Source organism: Haliotis rubra, unplaced genomic scaffold (genome assembly GCF_003918875.1).
Source record: "Haliotis rubra isolate DU_JTF1 unplaced genomic scaffold, ASM391887v1 Scf2174, whole genome shotgun sequence".
Classification (NCBI taxonomy): Eukaryota; Metazoa; Mollusca; class Gastropoda; order Lepetellida; family Haliotidae; genus Haliotis; species Haliotis rubra.
Window position 1 is genome coordinate 14,531 of NW_025766197.1, and position 26,295 is coordinate 40,825.

Consider the following 26,295-nt stretch of genomic DNA (forward strand, 5'->3'; position numbering starts at 1 on the left):
CCACTCTGGTGTGTGTGCAAGCCAGCTAGAAAATGGAGATCACCCGGATGTAGACGAACGTGTTTTCAGTACATGTTTTGCTAATAATTCCCACATGTTTGAAGAACAGAATGCATACCGTGTAAGAGGGGCAGATGCTGGTAAATAAAGATTGCCCAAATGTGAGAATTGCTTCTTTCTTTCGTGTAATAGGATGCATGATTTGCAAACATCCATGAGCAGAGGAGCTTCAGAATTGGATCTGAAACACATAACGAGATCTTTAATTACTCCTCATAAACAGGTGTAATTCCAAGCTCCGGACAACCCAACCCACAGTTCCTTTCATGGATGTTACCTGAGAAACATGGACACTTGTTCATATTTTTGACTTTCAGGATGCGTAAAAGCTAACAACCAGACTGCCTATTAATATGTAGAAATTCTTTCTGTGGTCTTGGTTTGATGTAAATCTCGAAATGTGTGCTTAGTTTTAATCACAGATATTATCGTTGCATGGTTCGAATTGGAATGATGAGACGAATTAACTTCAAAGCTTGTTTTTCACGTCAGAAACATTACATACCGCATAATGCACTTGCATGTTAATTGTAAACGTCAGTTCACCATTATATCTGAACACTTTAGAAAGTGTACTAAAAGTTCTCTTCTCATGATCATAGCTTTACTTTAAACTGGAAGGTCTTCAAGGTTTAATGTATATGTGAACAGTGAGTGAATGTCTTTGGGTTTGACCATCTTCATTACGTTACTTTAATGCCATCAAGGACGGATATGCTGGTTACAAATCTTGGATTACAATCAGACTTCGTACTCACGAACCTGTGGCTAGAACAACTGCACTACGAAACGTGGCGCTTTAAAACATCGATGGTCATGATTTTTGTCACTGGATTGTCTGGTCCAGATTCAGTTTACAGACTGTGGTCATATAGTTGAAATATTACTGAGTGCGGCGTAAAACAACAAATAAACAAAAGCTGTAAAACCACCAGGGACTTCCACTTGTCCAGGAAACGTCAGCGCACACACGATCCTACCTGCATTTCTCCGTCGTACTGATTAGACACTCTGTTTTGGGTGGAGTCATTTAACGAAAATGTATCTTTTGACCATATTTCATTAAAATATATTTTTTATTAGATACGTTTATCTCCCAAGGATTTCTCGGGGTATCATTTACACCGACAGTTTTTATTATACATAAATCTTTGAAATTTTGCGAATATGATGTCTTAGGGTTCAACCCCACTTGTTGGCGACGAGGCTTGAGTTAACACTACAGATGTTGGCTACAGCTTATCTAAAACAGCCAGTCCCTTGTTTTTTGTTTAATTGATAATATTTGATGGAATCGTATGTTCTTTTCACCCTAAACACTTAACAGATGGGAAAAACATTCTGTAAAATTATCTCCAAACAACTTAAAACACCACACGCATATCACTGAAATCTTTTTATACGTCCAGACTTGAGTTTACGAATAATCTGAAAGTCATATATCTAATGTGCGTGATTAATTTATCTTTTATGTCACCTAATTAATTCCTCTATGAGAAGTAATGAAGCAGCTCGCTTCAGGCGCGTGTATCATATCAATCTTAATTTGCAAACCTTGTTAAGATTGTAGTCTTAATTTGATAAAAGTAATGTCTCGGCAAACGAACAGCAACCATATCCATTTCATCTCTCTATATATAACGTTAAGCACTTAACTATTGGAACATTCGTTCACACATATCCGCCGAATGGTTTATACTTGGTATAAGATTGATCTATTAAGCGTTTCGTCAGGCCACGAAGAGTTCAATTACTCATAAATCATAAATATTTTATACCACAAGATTTCATGTGTACAGCGCCTCTTCTGAATGAGGATGCACAGCAGTGATGTTATAGAAATGAACATTATAACATATATAACCATATCGACATTATAACATATATAACCACATCGACATTATAACATATATAACCATATCGACAATATAACATATATAACCATATCGACATTATAACATATATAACCACATCGACATTATAACATATATAACCATATCGACATTATAACATATATAACCACATCGACATTATAACATATAACCATATCGACAATATAACATATATAACCATTTGACATTATAACATATATAACCACATCGACATTATAACATATATAACCATTTGACATTATAACATATATAACCATATCGCCAAATAACATATATAACCATGTCGACATTATAACATGTATACCAATGTCGACATTATAACATATATCGACATTATAACATATAACCATATCGACATTATAACATATATACCCATGTCGACAGTATAACATATATAACCATGTCAACATTATAACATATATAACCATGTCAACATTATAACATATATAACCATGTCGACATTATAACATATATACCCATGTCGACATTATAATATATATAACCATGTCAACATTATAACATATATAACCGTATCGACATTATAACATATATAACCATAGCGACATTATTAGCATTATTATCATCCTCGATAATCTCCAGAGTATACGTTCCGATAAATCTCCACTAGAAGATATTTATCGGAACGTAGAACCTGGAAATTATCGAGGATGCATTATTGTCGGCTTTATTCATTATTATTGTACACTCCCAGTGATATTGTTTATCACAAAAAGGCAGCTTTGATACTGATGTTGCTCATATCTAACTAATCTACCACGACACTACACACAGGTAAATTGCATTTATAATGTTCCATTTAACATATGCCAGAAAACACATTTAAATGCGTTTAAATACCTTTTTTCAGCAATTTTGTAAATTCTACATTATATATTGGCATAACCAAAGCAAACCATAAATTATGAATGTTGACAGGTTCAAACACTGCCCGGGTAGTTCACAAAGCACATATAAAAACACCGATACAAACTATATCCGCCTGTAAAACCAAACACGGGGGTCCGAACCAAGTTTCATTTCAGTAAAGCTAGATCCACACGTCCGATCTGCTACAGATTTACAATACAAACTCTTTAGGCTAAAATCCACCCCTTATTTCAGTCCCCACAGAAGTCAATTCACTTCTACAGTATCGCTCAGCAGTGATAGCCATGCCCGTTCCCCCAACTCAAAGCTTGGAGTGATTTAAAGGCTTTGCTAAACCAGGTGGCAATCTACAAGTCTGTATTGCCGATACTCAATACCCGACCAACACTTCAAGTATTCCTACGCTTTGTCGTCTATTTCTTATCTCACACTCTTATCGGATTGTAAGATAAGTGTAAACATATTTTCACGCTTGTAGGGACCCTGGAGGCGCGATACGGACGCAAGGTGTGGAGTCGCTCTCTGCAGGTGGTAGCTGGACAAATACACCGGCGGGTCTGTCACTTTCAGTGTGTAAGAGTGTTGGAAACACGGCCCCAGCACTAGTATAAACACCTATAGAAATGGGATAGCTTCTTGCACCTGGTAGAGGTGAAATAATAGTGAATAAACGGCTATTAGTTAAACATCTAACAATATGTATGTAGATGCAGCTATCGGGTAGAGACCGGCGTTCTGGGTGATTGGATTTGTATGGGGCAACGGCTTTGCTTCTAGTCAGTCGGGGGAGAAATGTATTTCAGCGATATGCGACAGGAAGAGTGGAAATTGCGATAACATTGAAATTTTATATCCCCGGAGAGGAAAATGTATATGTATCACACGGAGACTTATCCTGTTTTAGAGGTTAGCGTATTTTGTAGAAGCTCCGTTCCGCTCGGCGAGATCTCTCTATAAATACCAGGAGCACGAATGGAAACAGTTTAAGTTTATTCAACCTCTGTTTGTTTTAGTTACGGTCAAAGATATCCCAGCTACTGTAGAGATCTGCGCGTTAAATTTCACAGGTAACCGACTAATTTTTCACCCAGTTGCAAGCTACCTGAAAGTGTAAACACACCTCGATATAGATCTGTAATCACTTTAAACTTGTAGTATTTCGTTGTAGGTGTGGTATAACGTGTGCAATGGGGAGGGGGTCGGGCTGTGTTGGGTCAAGGAAGCTCAAGACGGGGGACTGGGGTCTGGGGGATGGGCGTCGGTGGGGTGGGGGGATGTGTCAATCATGTAGCTATCAACCTTGAGCTGTCGGTTACATTGTAACCTGAGTCAGCATACCAGATACCCCGATCGACAACCGCTATCAAATCTCAATTCGGATTAAAACACACCGTGTGGACCCATCATATTTCTTTCGACATGTTAGTCAATGGCTGGTAAAAGAATGAGGGCCCAGCGGTGAATGGACACTGGTAATTAGACTTGAATGACACACAGCTTGAATAGTAAGGGGCGGAGCCAATGTGTGGCCTAGCTGTAGAGCCAACCCCCTTGTGTCGGCGTGCAGCTACCCAGGACCAAGGTATAGTCAGTGAGTCGTGCCAATCACTGCTCTCTTCCTCGTACATACAGCCACAAATTAATAGAGTATCGGTCCAGGCATTTGGCTACTACGCGCCGAAGCAGCGAACACCTATACGAGTATCTATCACCACGTTAGACCACGGGCGTGAAGGTCCAGCCTCTGAGAATTACGATCGAGAAGTACATAATTAGCAGCAACAGTGTCGCAGCATTTGAGGCCACAACATCGCACAGAGCGCGTGGGGATCACAGTTTAGCAGTCTCACGCGCGTGGTGTCAGATCCTCCGGCGTCTGTGTCGGTAGCATTATTTCACTCTCCCCCGTCGGTGTAGGAAGGGTTGACACGTGCCCCCTCAATGTAGAGCTGTGGGAGAGAATATCACAGAACGTGTTGGGATTGATACAAGTAACTCCCGCCCAATGTGAACCGGGGCATTGCCGTAACAGAGGCACCGCAGGAAGAGTGAACATCTCAGACGAGGATTATAGCAGCTCTGGGATTCCTAACCGGGCCAAAGAGGGGTACGGTGAATGCTCTACACTACTAACTCTCCCGATCGTGGAGCGAGAGTGGGATTTTATTTGTGAAATACAACCCTGGTGTACCAAACACCATGCGTGTGTATATTAGGACTTGTCGTAGCACTTGGCTACTCCGGGTACATTTAGTGTTGGTATTCTGCCTGGGGTACGTGTGTTCCGCTGGTTACATCAAAATGTTTGCGGGTCAACAAACTCCACCTGATCCTTGCTATGATGAAAATGAGAAACCCAAGAGGTGCGTTCCAGACTTTGAGAATGCTGCTTTTAGTAAAGAAGTGGTGGCATCGAGCACCTGTGGTTCTCCGCCGAGCAGGTATTGCAAGTCCACAACGGACAACGATGCGAAGGTTATCAGGAACTGTTTTATCTGTGACGCGAATCACCTCAAGCGCAGACACCCGCCGTCATATCTGACGGACCTCAATAACCCGAACAACCTCACCTGCTGGATGTCAGAGCCGTTTGTCCAGTACCCCCAGAATGTCACGTTAAACTTGTCCTTGCACAAAAAATACGAGCTCACATACATCAGTTTACAGTTCTGCTCTGCTCGGCCGGATTCTATGGCAATCTTTAAGAGTATGGACTATGGTAAAACATGGATACCTTTTCAGTACTACTCCAGCGACTGTAAGAAGATGTACAGCAAAGATGCCGTCGCTGTCGTCACTAAAGCCAACGAGCAGAAAGCTTTGTGCACTGAGGCCTACAGCAACATCGACCCCCTGGGTGGGGCCCGGGGTGGGGTTCAGCACTCTGGAGGGACGTCCATCGGCTCTGGATTTCGACAACAGCCCCGTTCTTCAGGACTGGGTAACCGCCACGGATATTATGATTGTGTTTAATAAATTAAATACCTACGGTGATGAAACGAAGGATGACGAGGGGGCCAGGGGAGAGTTACTACTACGCTCTGAGCGACTTCGCCGTCGGTGGCCGTTGTAAATGTAACGGTCACGCTTCTCAATGCATTCCAAATCGCGATGGGAGATTGGCCTGTGACTGCAGGCACAACACCGCAGGGTACGACTGTGAGAAGTGTAAGCCATTCCATTATGACCGCCCATGGGCACGGGCCACCCCCGGAGAAACTAATGAGTGTGTTGGTAAGTTCAATATTAATATTTTTGTTTCATTCTAACTTGTTGATATTTATTACAGGCGCAACAACCATTTACTAGAGTCTAAACATAGCTGAGTGGAAGTGTGAAATACGGAGCACATGTAACGTAATGTCCATATTTCTACGAAGGAATCACTTTAATATAACCTTACTAGTTGTTTACATATAGACATCAAAATAACTAAATATATTTATAAAATACAAGCATATATTAAACTAATGAGTAAAAAATACAAATAAAATATTTCTAATCATAGACTTATCTTCAGCCACAAAAGAAGGAAATACGACTATAAACCACAACTAAAGTTAAAAGTTCAGTCATCTTATCAAGTGATAATATAAATATATAAATCGACTCTGTGGTTAGTACTTCCATGTCAATAGGCCGTACTTCAGGGAAGGCGGTTTACGATAAACCTCTCAAAAAATCTTCAGAAATGAAATATTTTCGTATTTTGTGATATGAAGCATCCTGCATTCTTCCGATGGTCCTTCATAGGCACCTATCAGTCATATTTTGACGGGAGTTTTTATATTACAGCCATAATGTATGAGAAAAGTGTATAAAATTTGTAATGCGAAAATGTAGAAAGGTTCTCAGATGTCTCTGTGCACAACTTTCCGATAACACCTGTTTTCGGCTTCTCGCGTTTCTCACAGATAAATCTTTCACGGGGCCTGTTTCACGGGAGCGAGTTGTGTCTTCAACATTTTCACCCGTACAACGTGTACATACGTACAGTGTAGAAAAACAGGAAAGCACAAACATGAATTACATAAACTGCGTCTACGTTTTCGAAATTAACCAGTTCTTATCTAGATTTGGATGTTATTGAGTTGTAGGAATACGTATACATTGGGAGCTGGAAGTGGCGTTGTGAAAATAATCTATGTCGACTGGCTCTTTGACAGGATGGCGAACGGCACCTCGTGGTATTGACATCGTTATAGGAGTGTTAATGGGGGTTTTGCAGCACGAAAGTCGTTTATTCAGTTTTGGGGTTGGGTTAGCACTATATCGCATTCTTTCACCATTTGCAGAAATAACTCGAAATGGAAATACCAGGTTGGTATTGTCGAAATCTCCTCCACAACAGCTTAGAAAGAGATTCACGTCATAAACCGTCTGAAACTAGAACATTTGAACTATAAACCTAGTTATAAGGTTTACATATTCCGTAGCATAGGTATTTACTGTCTTGAAAATTCACTAAAACACAAGGTTCCACAAACAATGGCGAATTTGATGGGCGCGATGCACGTGTTGTGTACAGCGAGCGGCAGGCTGCCATGCCCGCATCTGCTTCACCAATAACCGACACATCTGCTCTGGGAACCACATGCACACACAAAGTGTAAATTTTAACAAGCAAACATTTCATATTTTTTGTACCGGAAACAGCAAAGGCCCTTGGAGGCCAGGGGATGACTTGTATTGCGTTAAGGAAACGTGACCCCACCCTCATCCACTTCCCCCACCTTTCCCCCGTACCCACACGCCGTGTAGCCTTGCCCACCGCACCCAGGCTTTCTATAATCTCAGCATTTGATTCGCACAGTATCAAGTATATATTTATCATTACAAAATCTAAGCAATAATACTTGTTTAATTTGTTAGTTCTGTCGGGTGATGTGGAACTGTCGAACTGTAAACAAATTAGTGGAAGTGAATGGGGAAGATATTATTTGGTGATTAATTGGAAATCTTAATAAGAAAATAATTTTATTACTGCAATAAACCATAGCGCGGGCATAAACCGAGTAAAGGCATTCCTCCAGAGATACTGATGCCAATATTTCAATACGCCAAACTAATTACACGGATTATGGCACCCATCTTTCTCACATTACCCCCACCCGCAGCTACTTCCCGCACCCCCAGCCCTGACCCCATGTGCAGATCTTACTACTGTGTCGAGGTAGAATCACACGTGCGTGATAAGCTCTCAAGGGACAGAATATCATGTGGTGACGTGAATGTCATTTATTGACCCCGATGCGTTGTGCCCGGGGGTCGGGGGAGTGGCACAGCTGGGGTGGGGATCAGTGCAGGAAGGGGTCGGGATTTTGTACCCAGGGGGTTAGGAAGTTGTGACTTTGGGCTCGATGATATGTAAATTAAAGACAGTTTAAGAATGCGATGTCACAGTGATGGGATTTTAATCTCTGAAACACATGTGAAATTAATTTGACTTCAGCTCAAGAAAACGACGTAAAAGTCGTTCATCATGTAATTATTTTTATAAAAGATTACATTTAATTTGTTTCAACAAATTTTAAATGCTAAATGATGCATTCTTATTTTTTACGTCTTTCCCTTACCCTATTCTTGCTTCAGATTTGACATTAAATTAAATTGACAGTTATGCTAAAAAACACAGAATTAAATAAATTTCACAAAGCTTTTTCTGTCAAATACAAATTAGTGTATGTCGAATATTCAGATACTTTGATGCACATCCTATATATTTAAGTAAAAATTAGATGAATGTTTTTGTTGAAAGAAAGGTGCAGAAGTCTAGAGCGAACAATGATGAAAGTTCAAACATCTTCTTGGATGTCGGGGGAATCTTGCTTACAGTTACAAAGGTGGTCAGAAACAATGGCGCAAATAAACATATTTAGCTGTCATGAAACGTAGCCCGAGGTTACACACAACGGGGCCAAAAAAGTTTGTAACTAACACCTCTACTTCCACAGTTTAAACACTGTGAACAATTTGTACGAATTTTATCGACATTAGAACATATCATGTCCCATCCACTCGAGAACGCACGAGGTTTATACCAGATTAACCGGATATCGGGCGTAATTTGAGTGTGGGATCATTATAATCCCGCATAAACGTTGTAACTCCGAGAGGCGAGAGTAGATGCCCCTGTCATACAGTGGCGTTATTTTATTAATGGCCATCTTGTATTTCCCCTCAACACTGCTAGGGTATGCACATGCTAGTTTGCTATGCTAGATTATCAGCGGAGGTGTTAAGTTCATGGCTCCAACCTTAGCAATTCGCCATCATTACTCCTATCTGGCGCGAATGTGACAAGGGGTCGTTGCTTGCCGAGTGAACGGACGATAAAACAGCACGGAGGTGAACGTAGCGACTGTGTCTCAAGCTAAAACAAACAGTGCTGTCTGATGGACTAATTTGTTAAACACGGGGCATTAAATAATCACCCGTGACAGCTGGCTAGTTTAGCAATCGCTGAAATGGCGACCTACGTTTCCTCGCGGCGGGATAATCGCCTTGTGGTTGATGCGGTCATTCGGAAGATTCTATCGACTTTCACGGATTTGTTCACTTTGAAAATTATGCGATTCTTCCGCCGGTTTCCCAGCTGTTAAATCACACATTCACAGAAAGCAATCACATTTTACAGATAGCAAAGTTTATTCAGAAACTAGCCATGTGCAGTAATTGATTTTGGAAAATTAAGTCTTTCAATAGACTGCGATTTGTTGATGTTAAGCCAAATGAGAAACGTCTGCATTGTCACAGTATTGAACGCTCTGGATGGACACTGGATTGAGTTGACAAGACGCCCAGATGGGGCGGACAAAACTCTTCACAGAAGATGACGGATGAAAATAAACAGATGATAGACAAAGTAATTGGAGTTCTGTTAAATCACCCTGTTTCCAGCCCCCAAACCCGGGATTATCTTTCATTTAGTTCTACAATTACGTAATAGCCATGCGTGTAATTACAGCGCTACTTGGCGATTACCATATTTGATAATGGGCTGCATTAGGTTCGTCTGATTAATTAATTCACTTCAGTGAAGCGGATTTCATAAAATGACGCAAGTTTCTGAAAAATATTTAATATCACGATCAGTGTAAATTTACTTCCATATTGGATAAAAATACTTCTTAATAGAAATTCAAATATTCAAATAAATGCGGCTTATTTCATTTTGTAAAACATGAATGGATCAAGTGATCGCAACGACAAAATTTATATACCAGTAGATATATTTACTACAAACATTCGTATTTATTCACCAAGTAGCCATGATAAAGAAAAATAATACATGTTGTATGTATGTAGTATTAATTTCGATATGTATTGTGTATAAAATGATAAAGAGTAACAAATTATTAGCGAAGGCGCGTACAATTAATTATAAAATCTAATATGAGAGAAAGCACACACGTTTGATGTGGTTTGTTTGGGGAAAACATGAATTATCAGCTGTTCTTGTGAGTGGAAGCATGACAGTATTTATCGGTTATAACATCCTATAGGAAGTTCAGCCGGCATCATCCCATCCAAGACGATAGCACTTATACACTTGTTTATTACATGTCACAAGCGAGTTTTCCACCAATCTAATTTGTTGAAAAAGGTAGGTTTCTGTTACGTCTTGCCGAAGGAGTTTTCTGTTTTAAGCATTCCACGTGAAGCAAGCGTATCATCCGCCAGAGAAATCACTCTTGTTCGTTTAACTTGAGAAGGAAGGTTACAAAAAACAAGCGAGTCCATGTCGTAACAATGTAGGGAGGTAAACCGAGATCTCCGATAGTTGGTGGATTTCCCCCCATTACCCCAGAACAAATGCGTTTCTGCAGACCTAGAGAGAACCTTGCCACCCCAGCAAGGGTAGGGATTCACCACGTGACCCTCATGCCCCATCCTTCCCGACCCTGCGTATTTGTCTTGTCTAATATCTGAATCATTTAGTCAAAGATGCTGGTCCAATTTAGCAAACACTGTAAGGAGTAAGACACATTCCCCCCGAGTTGCGGTGAAGGTCAATATTCTGGAAAAGAGATGCTGCCGAAATTGTATCAATTTTACCCCCGTCAAAACGACTGAAGTAAATGAAAAATGGATTTTTATAGTCTTTAACACGTCTAACATTTAAATAATTTCTTCGTGCTTCGGTCTGTTCAAAAGGAAGTATTTTCGCTAAGAATGTTTTAAGTATTTTATTCCTTCCAATGAAACGCTTCATAGAGACTGATTTTATCTTCAGGAAATACATATTTAGTGCTTGAATATAACACTAAAGAAAATACTGAGGAACATGTTACAAAATATGTCTCATTCTCCACTACGTCACAAGGATATGACAGGCCCCACCCCAACCCAAACCCAAACCCAAACCGAAACCCCAACCCACACCCCAACCCCAACCCCAACCCCAACCCACACCCCCATGCGACGCGAGGGTCGAGATGTCTCAGTCCATAAATTCCGTGTTTCCACCATCTACTACTTGTAATACCTTTGATGGCTATTTCGGGTATTTCATTTTGTAGGGCGTAGTATAAAATACTTAACTATTCAGTACTACCAGTTCACAGCGTTCGAGGAAGACCCGCCGCAGACTCAGAACACCACGTAGGCTCAAATGTCTCGCTATTCTAATTGTCGTATAATGAGTTCAAATGACTTTAGGAAGTCGGTTTCCTTCCTCAATACGCTGCAATACTCTTTTGATTTCTCGTTTCACACCCAACCTTTATTTCACGTAAAGCCTCGTGTTGTCGGTATTTGTTTAAACCGTAAGTACTCAGAATGTTACTTTGCAATATGGAAGATATAAAACCTACCTGTATAAGTTGCAGCGTTCCAGTTGGAAGTAAGGTTAGGTGTAAGTAAAGGTATGTTTTTATCGGTAAACATATCCACTAAACGACAGCGTACTCTTTAACCTGGGATTAACTATCTGTAAGGATATGTGTTTGCAAGTATATTATACACGAAGATAACATCTTTCCCCCGTATATAACGACAGTAGTTTGTGTCTCGTACTGTGTTGCATTAACATGTGGCTCCGTCACACAGTTTTTGTCACTTCTAAATTTATACATCATCGGGTAAATTCACAATTAAAGACATTTTAGTGGGTTCCCCATAGTTTTGTTTGTACAGAAGGGTTATAGGCGAGCGTGATCCGTGCAAGACAGAATCCAAATACAGTTTTTTAGCTTAGCTCTATCTAAACACCGATGGCTTAGGTAGTACCAGGCTTATGAGCAAAGTTCAGGAAAGATTTTTGTAGTATGGAAGTCAAAGCGGAAACATGAGCGTTCCTTGTTTGTCCGTCCTGTTCGGCCATCACGATACCTTCTCACACAACCACGACAATCCCCGATAATTTGCACCTAGATGTCGGAAACTGCCGAAAATTCTTACGGAAATATCCGATGTGAGCGGATTGGAACCCGAACTCCCGCGACAAATGTCCATACTTGCCGTGTAATTCAATTAATTCCCGTTGCTGAAAAGAACGCTTTAGTCGTTACTGGGACTGGGAAAATGCTTAGATGTTTAAAAGGGTTTTTTAGACACATTCTTTGAATACACTGAGAATTGATTGCACACGTGGTAAAATAGTTTGAATGGTCTCAGAGTAAACCTAATATTTATGTCCTGTTTGTACCTGAAAGGAAGACACTTAGTTCCTCACATACTTAACATTTTCGAAAAGAATTAACTCAAAATAAATACAATGTATATAAATGAAATATATAGACATAAAACGCCACGGCGAAACAAATTCCATGTGCTGGACGTAATATGCAAAATAGCAAATACAAGTATATCAGGCAGGTACAGGAATACACATCAGTGAGGACACCGGGTGTTGGATGCTAGGACAAGACAGTCAAGATGTACCGGTCACAGTAGCCTTGCATTAAAGCAGTGCTGAATGCTGAGCCCATGGATGTATAGTAATTCTATCCTTCAAAGAGGCAAGTCTAGATAAGCGGACAGTACAGTCCAAGGACCCCAGTCTCTTATTTATTATTTTTAAGAAATTATGATTCAAACTATTATTTTTTACCTTAGAGACTTGTGCAATTCTACGTTATCAGTCCCCACATTTCTTTCCCCTCTAAACAACTATTACCTATGAATATCATGCAAAACAGGCTGTCTAATGTCATTCAAAGGAGTTAAGGTGATTCTACTAACTGTTTATTTGTTGATATCTCTTAGAATTATGGCAAATGTTCAGTGATTAATGACATTTCGTGTTCTATGAAACATAAATGTGAATGTGATATTGGTAAGATATGCGTATATCTCTGTTATACGTTTTATTTCGGGCACGACTAGCGCAAGTTTTAAAAGTGCGAGCGAATCCGCTATTTGTGGTAATGCCCACATTGTGTTTGTTTGCGTGTGTTTGGTTTGCAAGTAGGTCGCATTGAACAACTGTACATGAAGGACGTCAACATTTATTCTTCTCTGACTACTACAGAATAAACCTTTGAATCCAACACCCGTACGGGCCTCCATTACTTGCATTATAAAGACTAGGTTCTGTCTATTGGCACTTTATAGCCAACCCTCAAGGGGTGTTGCTGCAGGGAGTCTTTGAGTTTCATCGGGATAATGAGGAAATTAATACTGATATAACATAAGCTCAGGAACACTGCCTGCTACGAATAGGTTCTGACTGGTTTTGTTATTTCACTGCGATGCGGGAATACCGAAAGTAGAATGTACATCTACTCACGTCACAAGTTTAGAATATTTGTATAACTTTTACTAAATCTAATATCTTATTTATTTTAGCTGTTCAGAAATGTCTTTCACTCAAGACCAATGCCTATTACGACGCGTATAATTCAAGATTAGAGATTTATGACGAAAACCCTTGACCCCATAAACAGAAAACAGTATGGAGTAGGACAGCATTGCTTTCAGGTGTTAAAGCAGACAGAATACGCCCCTTGAAAACTATCTTAATAAATCTTGCTCTCTTGATACGTCTGTACCTACAGACATGGGAATGGCTTTAACCCCGTCCTCCACTACACACAGGCTACAGGTTTACACGGAACCAGGCACGGTACAGCTTTGAACTTCACTCGGTAGCTTTAGATTTGGCTGGAACATTCGTTGGGGTAGTGTTTACTCTGGGCACAACCCCGACTCAATCTTAGCTTGTTGTGATAGGGAAGAGTTATATGGCTTTCAGTTCTGTCAAATCAGTATACTGTCGAGGGGGGATCTGGCCGAGTGTTGGCCACATAGCCGTGCTTTATCGCCCTCGTCGTATCGCCTGGATAAATAACCTGTTGACAACAGAGGACGTATCGACATGGCGTTACGAACTGCATGTGCTGGGGGGAGGAGAACAACAGGCAAATAGTTGTCTTTCACGGCGACAAAGATAGCGGTACATGTATAACCGTGAAGACTGGACCACGTCATTTAGCTATGTCAATGATATAACGATGAGATAAGCCAAGGCTGACCGTCACACGTTGTATTATCAATATGATCCGAACCCAGATCGTTGGTTCGACGAGCGAACGCTTTAACCACTCAGCTCCGCGACTGACCAGGATGTGGAAGAGCTACGAATATGAGCGTCAAACTACAACTTACCTTTACCAAGGTTGCAAATGTTTTCCCTTTCTCAATATTAATCTATCATCTAATTTCATGAAAATATATCTATTTATATATTTACCCCCATTCTTAGGCAACCTTTTAATGACGGGTGCTACCAGTCGGGTAGGACATGCTTACCCTTTACGCGAACACCTGGTGTCATCACTGATCTTCAGTGATACATTCATATATTACACCAAAGGGAATGCGTCAGTTTTTTTATTTATTTATTCATTTATATTTATTTATTTTATATTTATTTATTTATGTGCGTAATTGTTGGTTATCGTGTCATGATTCCAAGGAAAATGTGTACCTAGGTATACCTCTTTTTTTAAAATTGAAACGATGGTTGGCAACAAGTCATATTCCGCTTCCAACTGAACACTCTACCGCGAAAATCTGACCCATATGACATGATATCGCTATACTTAGTCGGGGCGCAAAGATGCTCGGTCACAGCCCGGATAATGCATGGATTAACTTTTAGCTTTAAGCGTGTGCTAATCACTGTTGCACCCTGCGGGGGATGTGTTCCACCGCTATATACCTGGCCATTATATCCACAGTACCAATTGATATTCGATTAAGGGTTCAAATGTTGAAATAAAAGGTCACATAAACGTAAAGGATACGAAATTCGGAGATGAATACCCCATAACAAAGGACGAGCGCCATTTGCAATTTTATGTCATCGTATTTAGGTTCGGCCGGGAAGATGCCCCTTTGATGCTTCGCTACGTAAGTGTATCACCGAGATCCGATTCAAGCGATCTCTTCACCGGCCTGGCTGTTCTCCGGGGCTTATAATTAACTGTGGAATCAAGTCTGTTTACTATAAAGAGAAATTATCAACTATGCCATCTAGTTGTACACGGAGCTAAATCAGTAAAGCGTGGAGTTTCGCACCTTGACGCAGGCCGCAGATTGAACGGCTTGTGAGGCTGGGCGATAACATCTCGATCCGCCTTTAAAACTAGTATCACTTTTACATCTCGCTCGCTCGTGAAGATAGCTCTCCAAATATACTGTTACCATTAGCACTAGTTACATATCGACCGTCAGTCGTGTCGGCGGTACACGAAGACTGATTCATCCATGCTTTTTAGGCGAGATAAGAATATACATTATTAACAGAATTGGCACCACATGCCACTAAATGGTCAATTCTAGTGATAAATGTAGAAATGACCAGATTTACGGTAAATTCTCTGCTGTAGGTGCGAGAAGCCGCAGGAGGATGAGAGGGTACGTTTGCTCCGCGTCAGAACATAAATCTGTTAGGCGCTCTTATCGCGGGCTATATCTGTGAGTAACCAGTGGTGCAGAAAAGAGCAGATTACCATAAAATGCTAGGGTTTGTTCATTGACTGGCAAAACAGACTTGCTATGACTCCTGCAAGAAATCAGTTGAGCTCTGTGTGTTGTGGCCTATAATAACATAACCGTCTCGGAGGTGGTAACAGATTCAATTGGTCCAGTGATGTTATCTTCTCACGATTTAAGTGTATCCCCCATAAGTGCCACACATCTTGATATGTCTGAGGCAACACTTCACTTTATGGGTTATTCTGTTATGAATCTTGTTTGTAACTGAAGTATTTCAGCATTCTTTGTGTCTGTGGGTACAGCTTTCTCTCAAAAATTCAATTCTACCTTGCGATGTTAAATGTTAAGTCCCGTTGATACCAACGTGAAAAGGACAACACTCTTTACCCATTACACGTGTACAACACTCAAATGTAGTGTGTCTAGGTTTAGGTAATGACCGGAATGCTGCCGTTAGACTTGTCAGATGTATTACTGACCCCAGCGCTACGTTGATGCACATCATTATGCAACCCTCTTATCACAAGAGAATATTCCATTAGGTTTTGTGTGGAACATGCAGATGGTGATAGCCTCTTGTCACAGCATCCTCCATTCACTCGGCGGTACATGCTGCATCGGCACCGAGAGTGCAACCATCGTCATCACCAACAGCAATAAATATGTTGATATCTATGTTCAGGAACATGCATCCGCCGTGCCTGTGTTCCGTGCATGTTCCCGGGTGTTTTATCTTGACAAGACACGTTTCCTCCAAGACTCCCCCGTGACACGTGATAGTTCCATATGTTACGTTTACACACTTCTCATGTTTGTTTCCGCGCATTCTTCTGTGATAAAGTGCAGTATGTTCTCCTATACCAACTGATCTCCATAGTGATGACATGCCATGTACATTGGAAGTGTTGATGTTATGAGTTGAGAATGTACTTTATTCTCGGGTCTGGTTTTTTCTGTTGGCGCTTTCCCCTTCTGTTTTGAACGAGTATAAACAATGGAACCTTTCCATTACAGTATCTCGTCGTACTGACAATGGAGGTTCGTGCCACAGAAACATAGAGTGCTGTAGTTTGGTCCTCTGTCTGAGCCACTGCTGGAGCCTTTGCTCGCCGGAATGTGCGACGTACGGAGTTCAGCATTCAGAACAAACATGCCTCAGATTATTCTGTCCGTTTCCCTGCTGCTTTCCTTGCCGTTTCCCCTCGTGTGAGGGTAATCCAGTAGTGTAAACGCTCGCTCGTCACGCTAACATTCCAGGTTCGAATCCGAGCTTGAGTACATTTTGAGAAGCCAAATTCTTCATGTCATAAGAATTAAGCCTGGGTTATAATCTTTGGTTTGCCAGTACAATCATCTGGTGGACCTTCACAATCAAAGATAATGCTCATCAATGATGCTATAAACCAGCAGCAACACATTTTGAATGGTTTGGTATCGTGCCCCATGTCTTGGACGGGTGTTTATTTTCCGACTGATTTTCAAGATTTCGATGTTGTCATCCATCGCTTCCTCTGCCTCTTCCTTCAGATTTATAGCTCATTCCGTTCTACTTTATTTCATTTTGTGCTGATCAATAACATTTCCCAACTTTTTATCACCTGGTTATGTCATATTTTGCCACACATACAAGCCACATATAACTCCAAAAGATTATTGCTTCAGTGTATCAGGAAACACTTTCAGGCGTTTTTCTCTTGTTTCTGTAGCGATATTGCCGTATAGATGTAGACGTTGTCTACTTTATGTGCGTATCTCATCTACTTGCTACTTTAACGATGACAAGTTAGAACACCGTGATGATACGCAGAAAGGAGAGCTTTAAACCCGGAAATGTTCTTTCTCAAGCTTCCAGCCATTGCTAAAGCTGGTGGTGGGTCACAGGGGACAACATTAGAACGCGGAACGCACGTGCGGTGATGGTATCTCTGCGGCGCCCCCGCAACATATACATAACATTGACGCACATCCTGAAGTACAGATAATAAGCAACACAAACATCAGTATTATGCTTATAACGAAGGGCCAGAATCCCCGGGAGGGTGGAGCGGGATTTGGCCCACCTTGTATTTCGGCGATAGATTGGAAGTGTAGGAACCATCAAAGGCAATCCCTGTCTCCAGGTTGAATCAGCCACGAACGTTATCTGGACTGGCACGGCGTCAAACAGGGTAACGTCATTTGTAAAGTTGAATATTGGGAGACAGCCAGCGTTTAATTCAATTGGCGCAATTTTCTTCTGCCGTTTTATATTGTGTTTATTGTATCTGTCTTGTATCTGTCTTGTATGGAGGTCTTGGTGATAAACCTATCTTCTTCCGTGCGTAGTTTTGAGGACAGTGAGTGAGTGAACCATGTTTAGGCTGCAGCCGGCTACGTCCTGGACGTCTGTAGATGACCGGGACTGACCGGTGATTGATAACATCAGTATCTGTCCAAGACAATGATGAGACGCACCCAGCCACTCGTCTCATCCACGCCATCCTGTGTCGGCAAATATTGGGAAATGTGGGTCTATTAAATGGATTCTGAAACACTGCTTTGTAATCGCTGGCCGAATACGACTCCCAACACGAGTACAAAGTGGCGATTGGTCCTGGCAATACCGAGGGTCTTGAATAATGCAAGAATCGCCGTAAAACTGTAGATTACTCTCTGAACTGGAACTCATTTCATGGAGTGGTAACATTGTTTTTGAATAGTACGATCAGGGTTTAAACTGAATTGCCATGTTTTAGCTGTACGGACAAGAGAAAAACGTTGACCGGGACTCTCAGTTTTGGCAAACAGTGCCAGTTAATGGTCTTTGTGGAGTTCAGCGTAATGCATATGTCTTTGAGATGCCATGCAGTTATCACAATTACTGCAGAACACTACTGCAACCATGTCCTACGTACAGCATGTGAATCCCTGTCTTCACAAGCTGTTCATGTGTGGTGACATTTTAGTTTAGTCTGTTACAAATGTCTTCAAAAGGGCAAAGGCGTTGTTTGTGCAAAACTGGACAGTTGTAGTTGGGACGATTAACAATCGAATTCAAACCTTCAATGCTGAAGAATAATGATCCTCCGACTATCTGCTGAAACATTCCATAAACGAAAAGGCAAATTAGTAACGAATTTTAACTGAGTCACTGAAAGGTAGTGATGACATAAGGTGTTTGCAAAAAGGCAAGACATGTCCTGCAGGAAGTGACGTCATGTTCATTACAAAAAGGCAAGACGTGCTGCAGGAAGTGACGTCATGTTAATTACAGTTCATTCTGCTTGGCTTCATGTTTCATTCATACTTAGGGAAGTTGGTTCATTCATATTCTGCAAGGGGGTTTTCGGTATTTTTTCATTATCACTCAGAACGACCTGGAAAGATAACTTTTATGTTTTGCAAACATCACACATCTCTAATTTGACCCTTTAGTCTTCTGTGGCAGAGTTATCGCGATTGGAGTGATATGTTGGGTCACGTGATCCATCGCATTACTGTCTCCATGGGGATCGGAACTATTGCTGCTACTGAAAAAGGTGCATGTGTTTGTATTTCTAACGCAATAAAAACAAAGGGCAGATAATCAGTGTTTGGTGTGAAATATCTCTCGTTTTCATCTGGATGCAATACATATGTTCCAGAAAAATCTATTTATTTTCATTCGTTTTTCAAACAAGATATCTTAAACTAACATTTCGAAAATATATGTTTTCAGAAGCTTATTATTTTGAGTTCACATGAAACGACTGCAAAGTGATATTATGATAATCTTTAAACATATTAACTATATATGTTCCTTTCTCAGCTTCATAAGGCATTCGCTCTATGTATAAACAATATTTCACAAGTCACAGGGTAATAAATTATAGGTCAGTAAAGAAAATACATGTGTACATATCTATAATGAAATAGATGAGATGGTCGAGACGAAAAGGTTTGTGTAATCACTTCTGCTGGTTGTATGTATATACAAGTGGCGTCATCAAGTGTGTGGAGCCACCTAACGGTGTCCTTGTCACCAATGTCCTATAGACTTATAGGACAATGTCCAGCTAGTCTTCTGTCGTCCTTCTCATGGCTACTCAGTGGTTACTCAGGGCAGTTCAGTATGTATGCATCCGGTAAATCTTTGTGATACCGTTACAAATGAGGAGGCTACCCATGAAGGTCCGGGTTAGAATTGATCTCCAGCAACCCATGCTTGTCGTAAGAGGCGACTAACGGGATCGGGTGGTCAGGCTCGCTGACTTGGTTGACACATGTCATTGCTTCCCAATTGCGCAAATCGATGTTCATGCTGTTGATCACTGGATTGTCTAGTCCAGACTCGATTATTTACAGACTGCCGCCATATAGCTGGAATATTGCTGAGTGCGGCGTAAAACTAAACTCACTCATTCACAAATGAGGAGGTAATATGGACGATCAACACCTGAAAATACAACCGGTGCAGTAACAAAGTTAATCATAAATACGTTTTTGTCAAAAGCTGCATTCTCTATTCTTAAATGTTACTCAAAGATGAGAAAAACCCTCACAAACATAACACAATTTTCCCTATACATAACAATAACCATACCATGTGAAAACGGTTACTTTAAAGATGAGGTACCCGAAGGTTTCTAAGAAATGATGCTTGTTGACGCATGACACTTGTATCGCACGCATCTTCTCACATTTGTAACATCTTATCGCTACTGGTTAACCCATTGACTGGTTCTCACACATTCTACAAACGCCCGACATGTTGTCAGTTCCGGCAGTAGACCTCATTAAAATCCCCTCCCTTACTTCTTCCATCTCCGAGTGTGTATGGAGGGTCGGGAACACGCCGCCAGGGACATGTTGGCAAGCCGAGCCACCACAACAAGCGCTCAGTGGAATGGCGTGTGCCATCGTTGACATGTATAACGCCGTTATCTGCCTTCCCTGTTTTCCTTTACCTAATATTTCTATTATTCTACCCACACGTTGTTTTCAGACTGTCAAGCACTGTTGTTTTGTGATGTCAAGATGGGTGAGGTCATCGCACCTTCATGTGTGTTGTGTACTGGGTGACATCACCATTATTCACTTCGAGACCTAGGTAATAACACGTTTAAAAAGCTACCCAATTAGCATTGAGGTTTGTGTATGGTTTTGTATTCACATTGAATGAATGCATGGTTTTGTAAAGTACTTTATGCTGCCTTTCCTGTATGTTATAGTGCTGTCTGTCGATGCTTATATGTAAAGGTTATACAGATTATGCTAGTGACAACATGTCTCTAAAGAGGGGAAGAAGAAGACATTTTATGTTAACATTAAAGAAAGCTATTTGATTTTATGCAGAGGATTCGGTTTAGCTGAGTATTGTTAAAGGGCGGTTTGGTGCATAATACGACTCTTGATGTCTTCAGCGTCATATGTGACGTCGAGACAGTGTGTTATGTTGGAGTAACAGAAAGGTATTTTTAGGAGGAACAGAAAGGTATTTTACGAGTAACACAAAGGTACTTTTACGAGTAACACAAACGTATTTGTAGGAGTAGGGGGAAAGTTATTTGTTGGAGTAACAGAAAGATATAAGTAGGAGTAACAGAAATATATTTGACACAATATCGTATTTACTATTTCTGATAAAGCAGTTTCTCCTGCCCCCACGCAAAAAGCACGCTGGTGCTGAAGAGGAGGGTTTTACTTTATTCAAGGGAGGAGATGCACGGTTAATGGAAAGTGGTATGAAACGATGTAGTCTTCTGATTTATAGCAGTCAAAACGTGTCCCGAGACACAGAATCATATCCATGGTTGAGCATTTCATTGGTCAATTTATTTCAGTCATTAAATACCTAAAGCAGCTGATCTTGTAGGGCCTGGGGACTGGGGATTATACCATGGATTCAGAGAGTGTTTGTCAAGAAACGAATGTGTCCTGCCTGGCATGTCAACCTCGGCATTTGATCATACGCGATTGTGTTGGATCGGAATTCCAACTGCAGTCAGAATCTGATACGGGTTGGCCCAAACCTGCAAGCACATTCATTAATCAGCTACAGCAACGCCAGTTTTTTAATAAAATTCCCATTCTGATTTATGGAACATATTTCGCGAGCAAACACATTCTGTTTGTAAAAAGAGCAAGGCTCGTGTATAAATGACACAGGGCAGAGGTGGTGTTATCCGAGAGGAAGTGAAAAGCCCGGAATTAAGACGGCTCATGTTGCGTTATATTTGTACACGAGATTGGAGAAGGACCAGCGCTTGGTATGAATGCAGGCTGTTCAGTTTAAATTCATCGGAAATGAGGTATTAATCAAAGATCAAGCCTGAAATAGGAGATAGGCTTCCCTGAAGACTTGTTCTCAGTAATCTGTCCCACCCTACACGCTACCTAGACATGGGTCTGACCGCAGGACGTACCTTGGGTCGCACTGGACAAATACTCCAAGTGTGTCGTTTGACACCATGATTGCTTCTTAGGCTTCATTCTGGTTGGATGAAGACGCGACAGACACGTGAACGAGAGAGAGTTATTTATAACAATGTTTATTCAAGAGTCCGATACACGGCCCCAAAAGCTCTCTTTCATTGAAAGGTAAGCTGAGACCAGGATTGACGTCTGATGAACTTGTCCCTGTGTCCCCGACCGAGAGAGCATCTCTGGCGGAGGCTAGCTCCCCATACGAACACTCTACCCTGCGGTGACAGCTGAAATACACGATAGCCCCCAAACATGCTGCGCCAAAAACTGACAACAAACACAAATGATTAAATTCCGGCAATAAACCTGTATCAAATGTTTGCTAGGGACCGTCGGGCACCAATAGAAGCTGTCACGGTCCTGCTGGCAACCCACTGTGTTGCTACACAGTGTTTGAAGAGACCTCAACAAGGCCGACAAGAGGCAGTCTCAAGTTTTACTTATATCTTGACAAATGGATGGTCCATCATTTTATTTATGAAGAGGGATATACAGCGATGTTTCAAGGTGAAGGGGGTCAATTCCCCCGTCTCCACTGTGAGATATTGTCCCGAGTAGATCTGGAGGAGCCTTCTGGGTTCCTTCAGATTCTGGAAGAGAATGTGTCTTTGTCCAAGTGACCGTGTCGCTGCCAGTGTCGCAATAATAGGAGCTGCCAGTTGTACCTTTCAAGGCAAACCAACTGAGAAGTTTCATAAGCGTCGAAAGTCAGCCCTATTGTTTGAAGTCTGGGCATCTACACTGAGATATGAGTATAACATTGTTACAAATTGGTGGCAAAACGGTTATAGAAAGTTATTCACCAGCGGGGAGCGTTGAGAATTTCGCACCTGAATCTCATGCCGAGTCTAGGAGTTGGCCAATTATCCGGGTGGTGACATAGATGAATAGCCAATTCCTCCGAGTATGTCTTCAATTCAGCAAATACAATAGTCATCATGGAGAAGTAAACGCTTAAAGGAGAGTTGTTTATAGGAGCTCAACTAGATTTCTGAGCCTTGCCTTCGTTTGGGTTTGAGGACAAAGCGAAAGATGCCATGCGTATCGTTTATGGAAGGCAGTTCTTGATGACTGCTTTATGACAAACCTTTGAAGACTTTGTGTCTGTATCTGATGTTACTTTGCTGTGTATCAAGCATGTTTACGTATGTCAGTATTTCGCCATGGTGTTTAAACGATTGACAGCGATCTGCCTGCTCTGTAATGTTTCAGAAATCTGCCAGTCATAATGTGCCTCACCAGGTTGAAGCGCGACCCCGAAGCTCTTACCACATGGGCAATTAATTACATTGTTGTCTGACTATCTGTTTCTTGTCAAGCGTTTACGTTTTCTGTTTGTATGTACATTTAGCATATGCCGACCTCTGTTGATGCTGACGCCTTCATGGTATTGATACGCGACATGAGGTGTATCGTCTAGATCACCGTAGTGGGAATAAGGGAAAGGCTTCTTCACAAATCAAAGTAAATGAAAGCAATTACCAATGTACAGTTGATTCTGAACAGATCTTGTCATTGGTGGATGATTGATGATCAACGGCTCTTGCTGAAAATATAGTTTAATCAATAGAATAGGTTCCCGTGTTTGTTAAGGTGAAGAAACGACTGGTCTTTGCCGTTGTTTGTGACGGGTACCGGTGGAATGCCAAGTCATAGTTGTTGCGAACGTGAGTGGTCTTTCAACTAACGTGAACATTGCTTGGCTATAACACACAAAACATTATTTGGATATAATACACAACATTATTTGGCTATAAGCACAAAACATTATTTGGATATAGCACACAAAACATTATTTGGATATAATACACAACATTATTTGGCTATAAGCACAAAACATTATTTGGCTATAAAACACAAAACATTATTTGGCTATAAGCACAAAACATTATTTGGATATAGCACACAAAACATTATTTGGCTATAATACACAACATTATTTGAATATAACACACAAAACATTATTTGGCTATAAGCACAAAACATTATTTGGATATAGCACACAAAACATTATTTGGCTATAATACACAACATTATTTGAATATAACACACAAAACATTATTTGGCTATAAGCACAAAACATTATTTGGATATAGCACACAAAATATTATTTGGCTATAATACACAACATTATTTGAATATAACACACAAAACATTATTTGGCTATAAGCACAAAACATTATTTGGATATAGCACACAAAATATTATTTGGCTATAATACACAACATTATTTGAATATAACACACAAAAATTATTTGGCTATAAGCACAAAACATTATTTGGATATAGCACACAAAATATTATTTGGCTATAATACACAACATTATTTGAATATAACACAAAACATTATTTGGCTATAAGCACAAAACATTATTTGGATATAGCACACAAAACATTATTTGGCTATAATACACAACATTATTTGAATATAACACACAAAACATTATTTGGATATAACACACACGGAACATTTGGATATAACACAAAACATTTTTTGGATTTAACACAAAACATTACTTGGATACTAGTATATCACACCAAGCATTTGGACATAACAAAACATTTTAGATATACCATACAAAACATTTGGATAGAACACAAAATATTGTCTGGATATAACACACAAAACATTACATGGATATAACACACAAAACATTATTTGGCTATAAACACAAAACATTATTTGGCTATAATACACAACATTATTTGAATATAACACACACAGCATTTTGGATATAATAACAAAAAGAACATTATTTGGATATAACACACAAACCATTTGGATATAACACAAAACATTTTTTGGATTTAACACAAAACATTACTTGGATATATCACACCAAGCATTTGGACATAACAAAACATTTGAGATATACCATTCAAAACTTTTGGATAGAACATACAAAACATTTGGATAGAACACAAAATATTGTTTGGATATAACACACAAAACATTACATGGATATAACACACAAAACATTATTTGGCTATAAACACAAAACATTATTTGGATATAGCACACAAAACATTACATGGATATAACAAAACATAACGTGGCTATAACAACATTATTTGGATAAATGCATGTTAACCAAAAAAGGCATATAATCTAGCAAGCGAAGTGTATTCATTATTTGAGAGTGACATATACTTAAAGGACAAGAGTATATATGCATGTTCATATCTAGGAATGTCATTCCAAATTGGTATGACCCAGATCAGTGGATTATGCAGCCCCACTACACGCAGATATGTACATGCATAGCTCGACACGCAGCATGGGGACGTCGCTGAAGTTAAGAAGTGTGTTTCACAACGGCACACATGTAACCTTAGTGTGAACATATTACCAACATTGATTCAGATTTATTCACTTACATTTCTCGGGCACCCGATACTGGTATCTTTCTTGTCACGGAGAGCGAGACAGAAAACGGCCATGTTTTTCCATGTGCTGCGCGTGCCGGCTGGCACGCGGACTGCATGTAAACTCGTATTGTTCCTGTCGCTGCTAACGATACTCACCAGCAACGATGTTGCCCCAAACCCTGGTCCTCCAAAATTCAACGGTGCCGAACTGCTCCAGGAAATGAGAGAAATGAGACTTGAGATGAACGAAAAGTTTGACAAACTGACAGAAAGTATGGGGTCAATCCAGCGTGAAATCATAACTATCACTGAGGAGAACACGTCACTGAGGAATGCAGTGCATACACTAACCAACAAAATTGACTCCTGGAAAACTCTATGAAGAAAAACAATGTTATTTTCTACCACGTCAACGAATCTGCAGGTGAGAAAGCGGAAGAAACTCTCGAAATTGTGAACTCTCTGCTATGTGAAACAATGGACCTACCGGGGGAACTTCCGATAGATAACGCGAAACGCATATACAGTAAATCGTCTGGACCAAGGCCTATCTTAGTCACTTTCAAAGACTTCCAATCCAAAGTTTCAGTGCTAAAAGCATCTGGGAAACTGAAGAGCAGTAAAGTGTCTGTTTCGCAGGATTACACGCAAAGGATACGGGAGATACGCCGGAAACTGAAAGTGTTCATGGATAAAG

The 26,295-nt window shown here is 40.5% G+C and overlaps 1 protein-coding gene across 1 annotated transcript; it reads left to right on the forward strand.

The window, feature by feature from the left end:
- The first annotated feature begins 4,414 nt into the window (after positions 1-4,414).
- Positions 4,415-22,849, forward strand: LOC124277065 (netrin-1-like). The gene is given in 6 exon segments (XM_046712714.1): positions 4,415-5,708; positions 5,710-5,862; positions 5,864-6,074; positions 11,363-11,444; positions 15,677-15,704; positions 22,556-22,849. Coding segments are annotated over 6 exon segments (1,437 nt in total). The 5' UTR covers positions 4,415-5,039.
- The last annotated feature ends 3,446 nt before the right edge of the window (positions 22,850-26,295 follow it).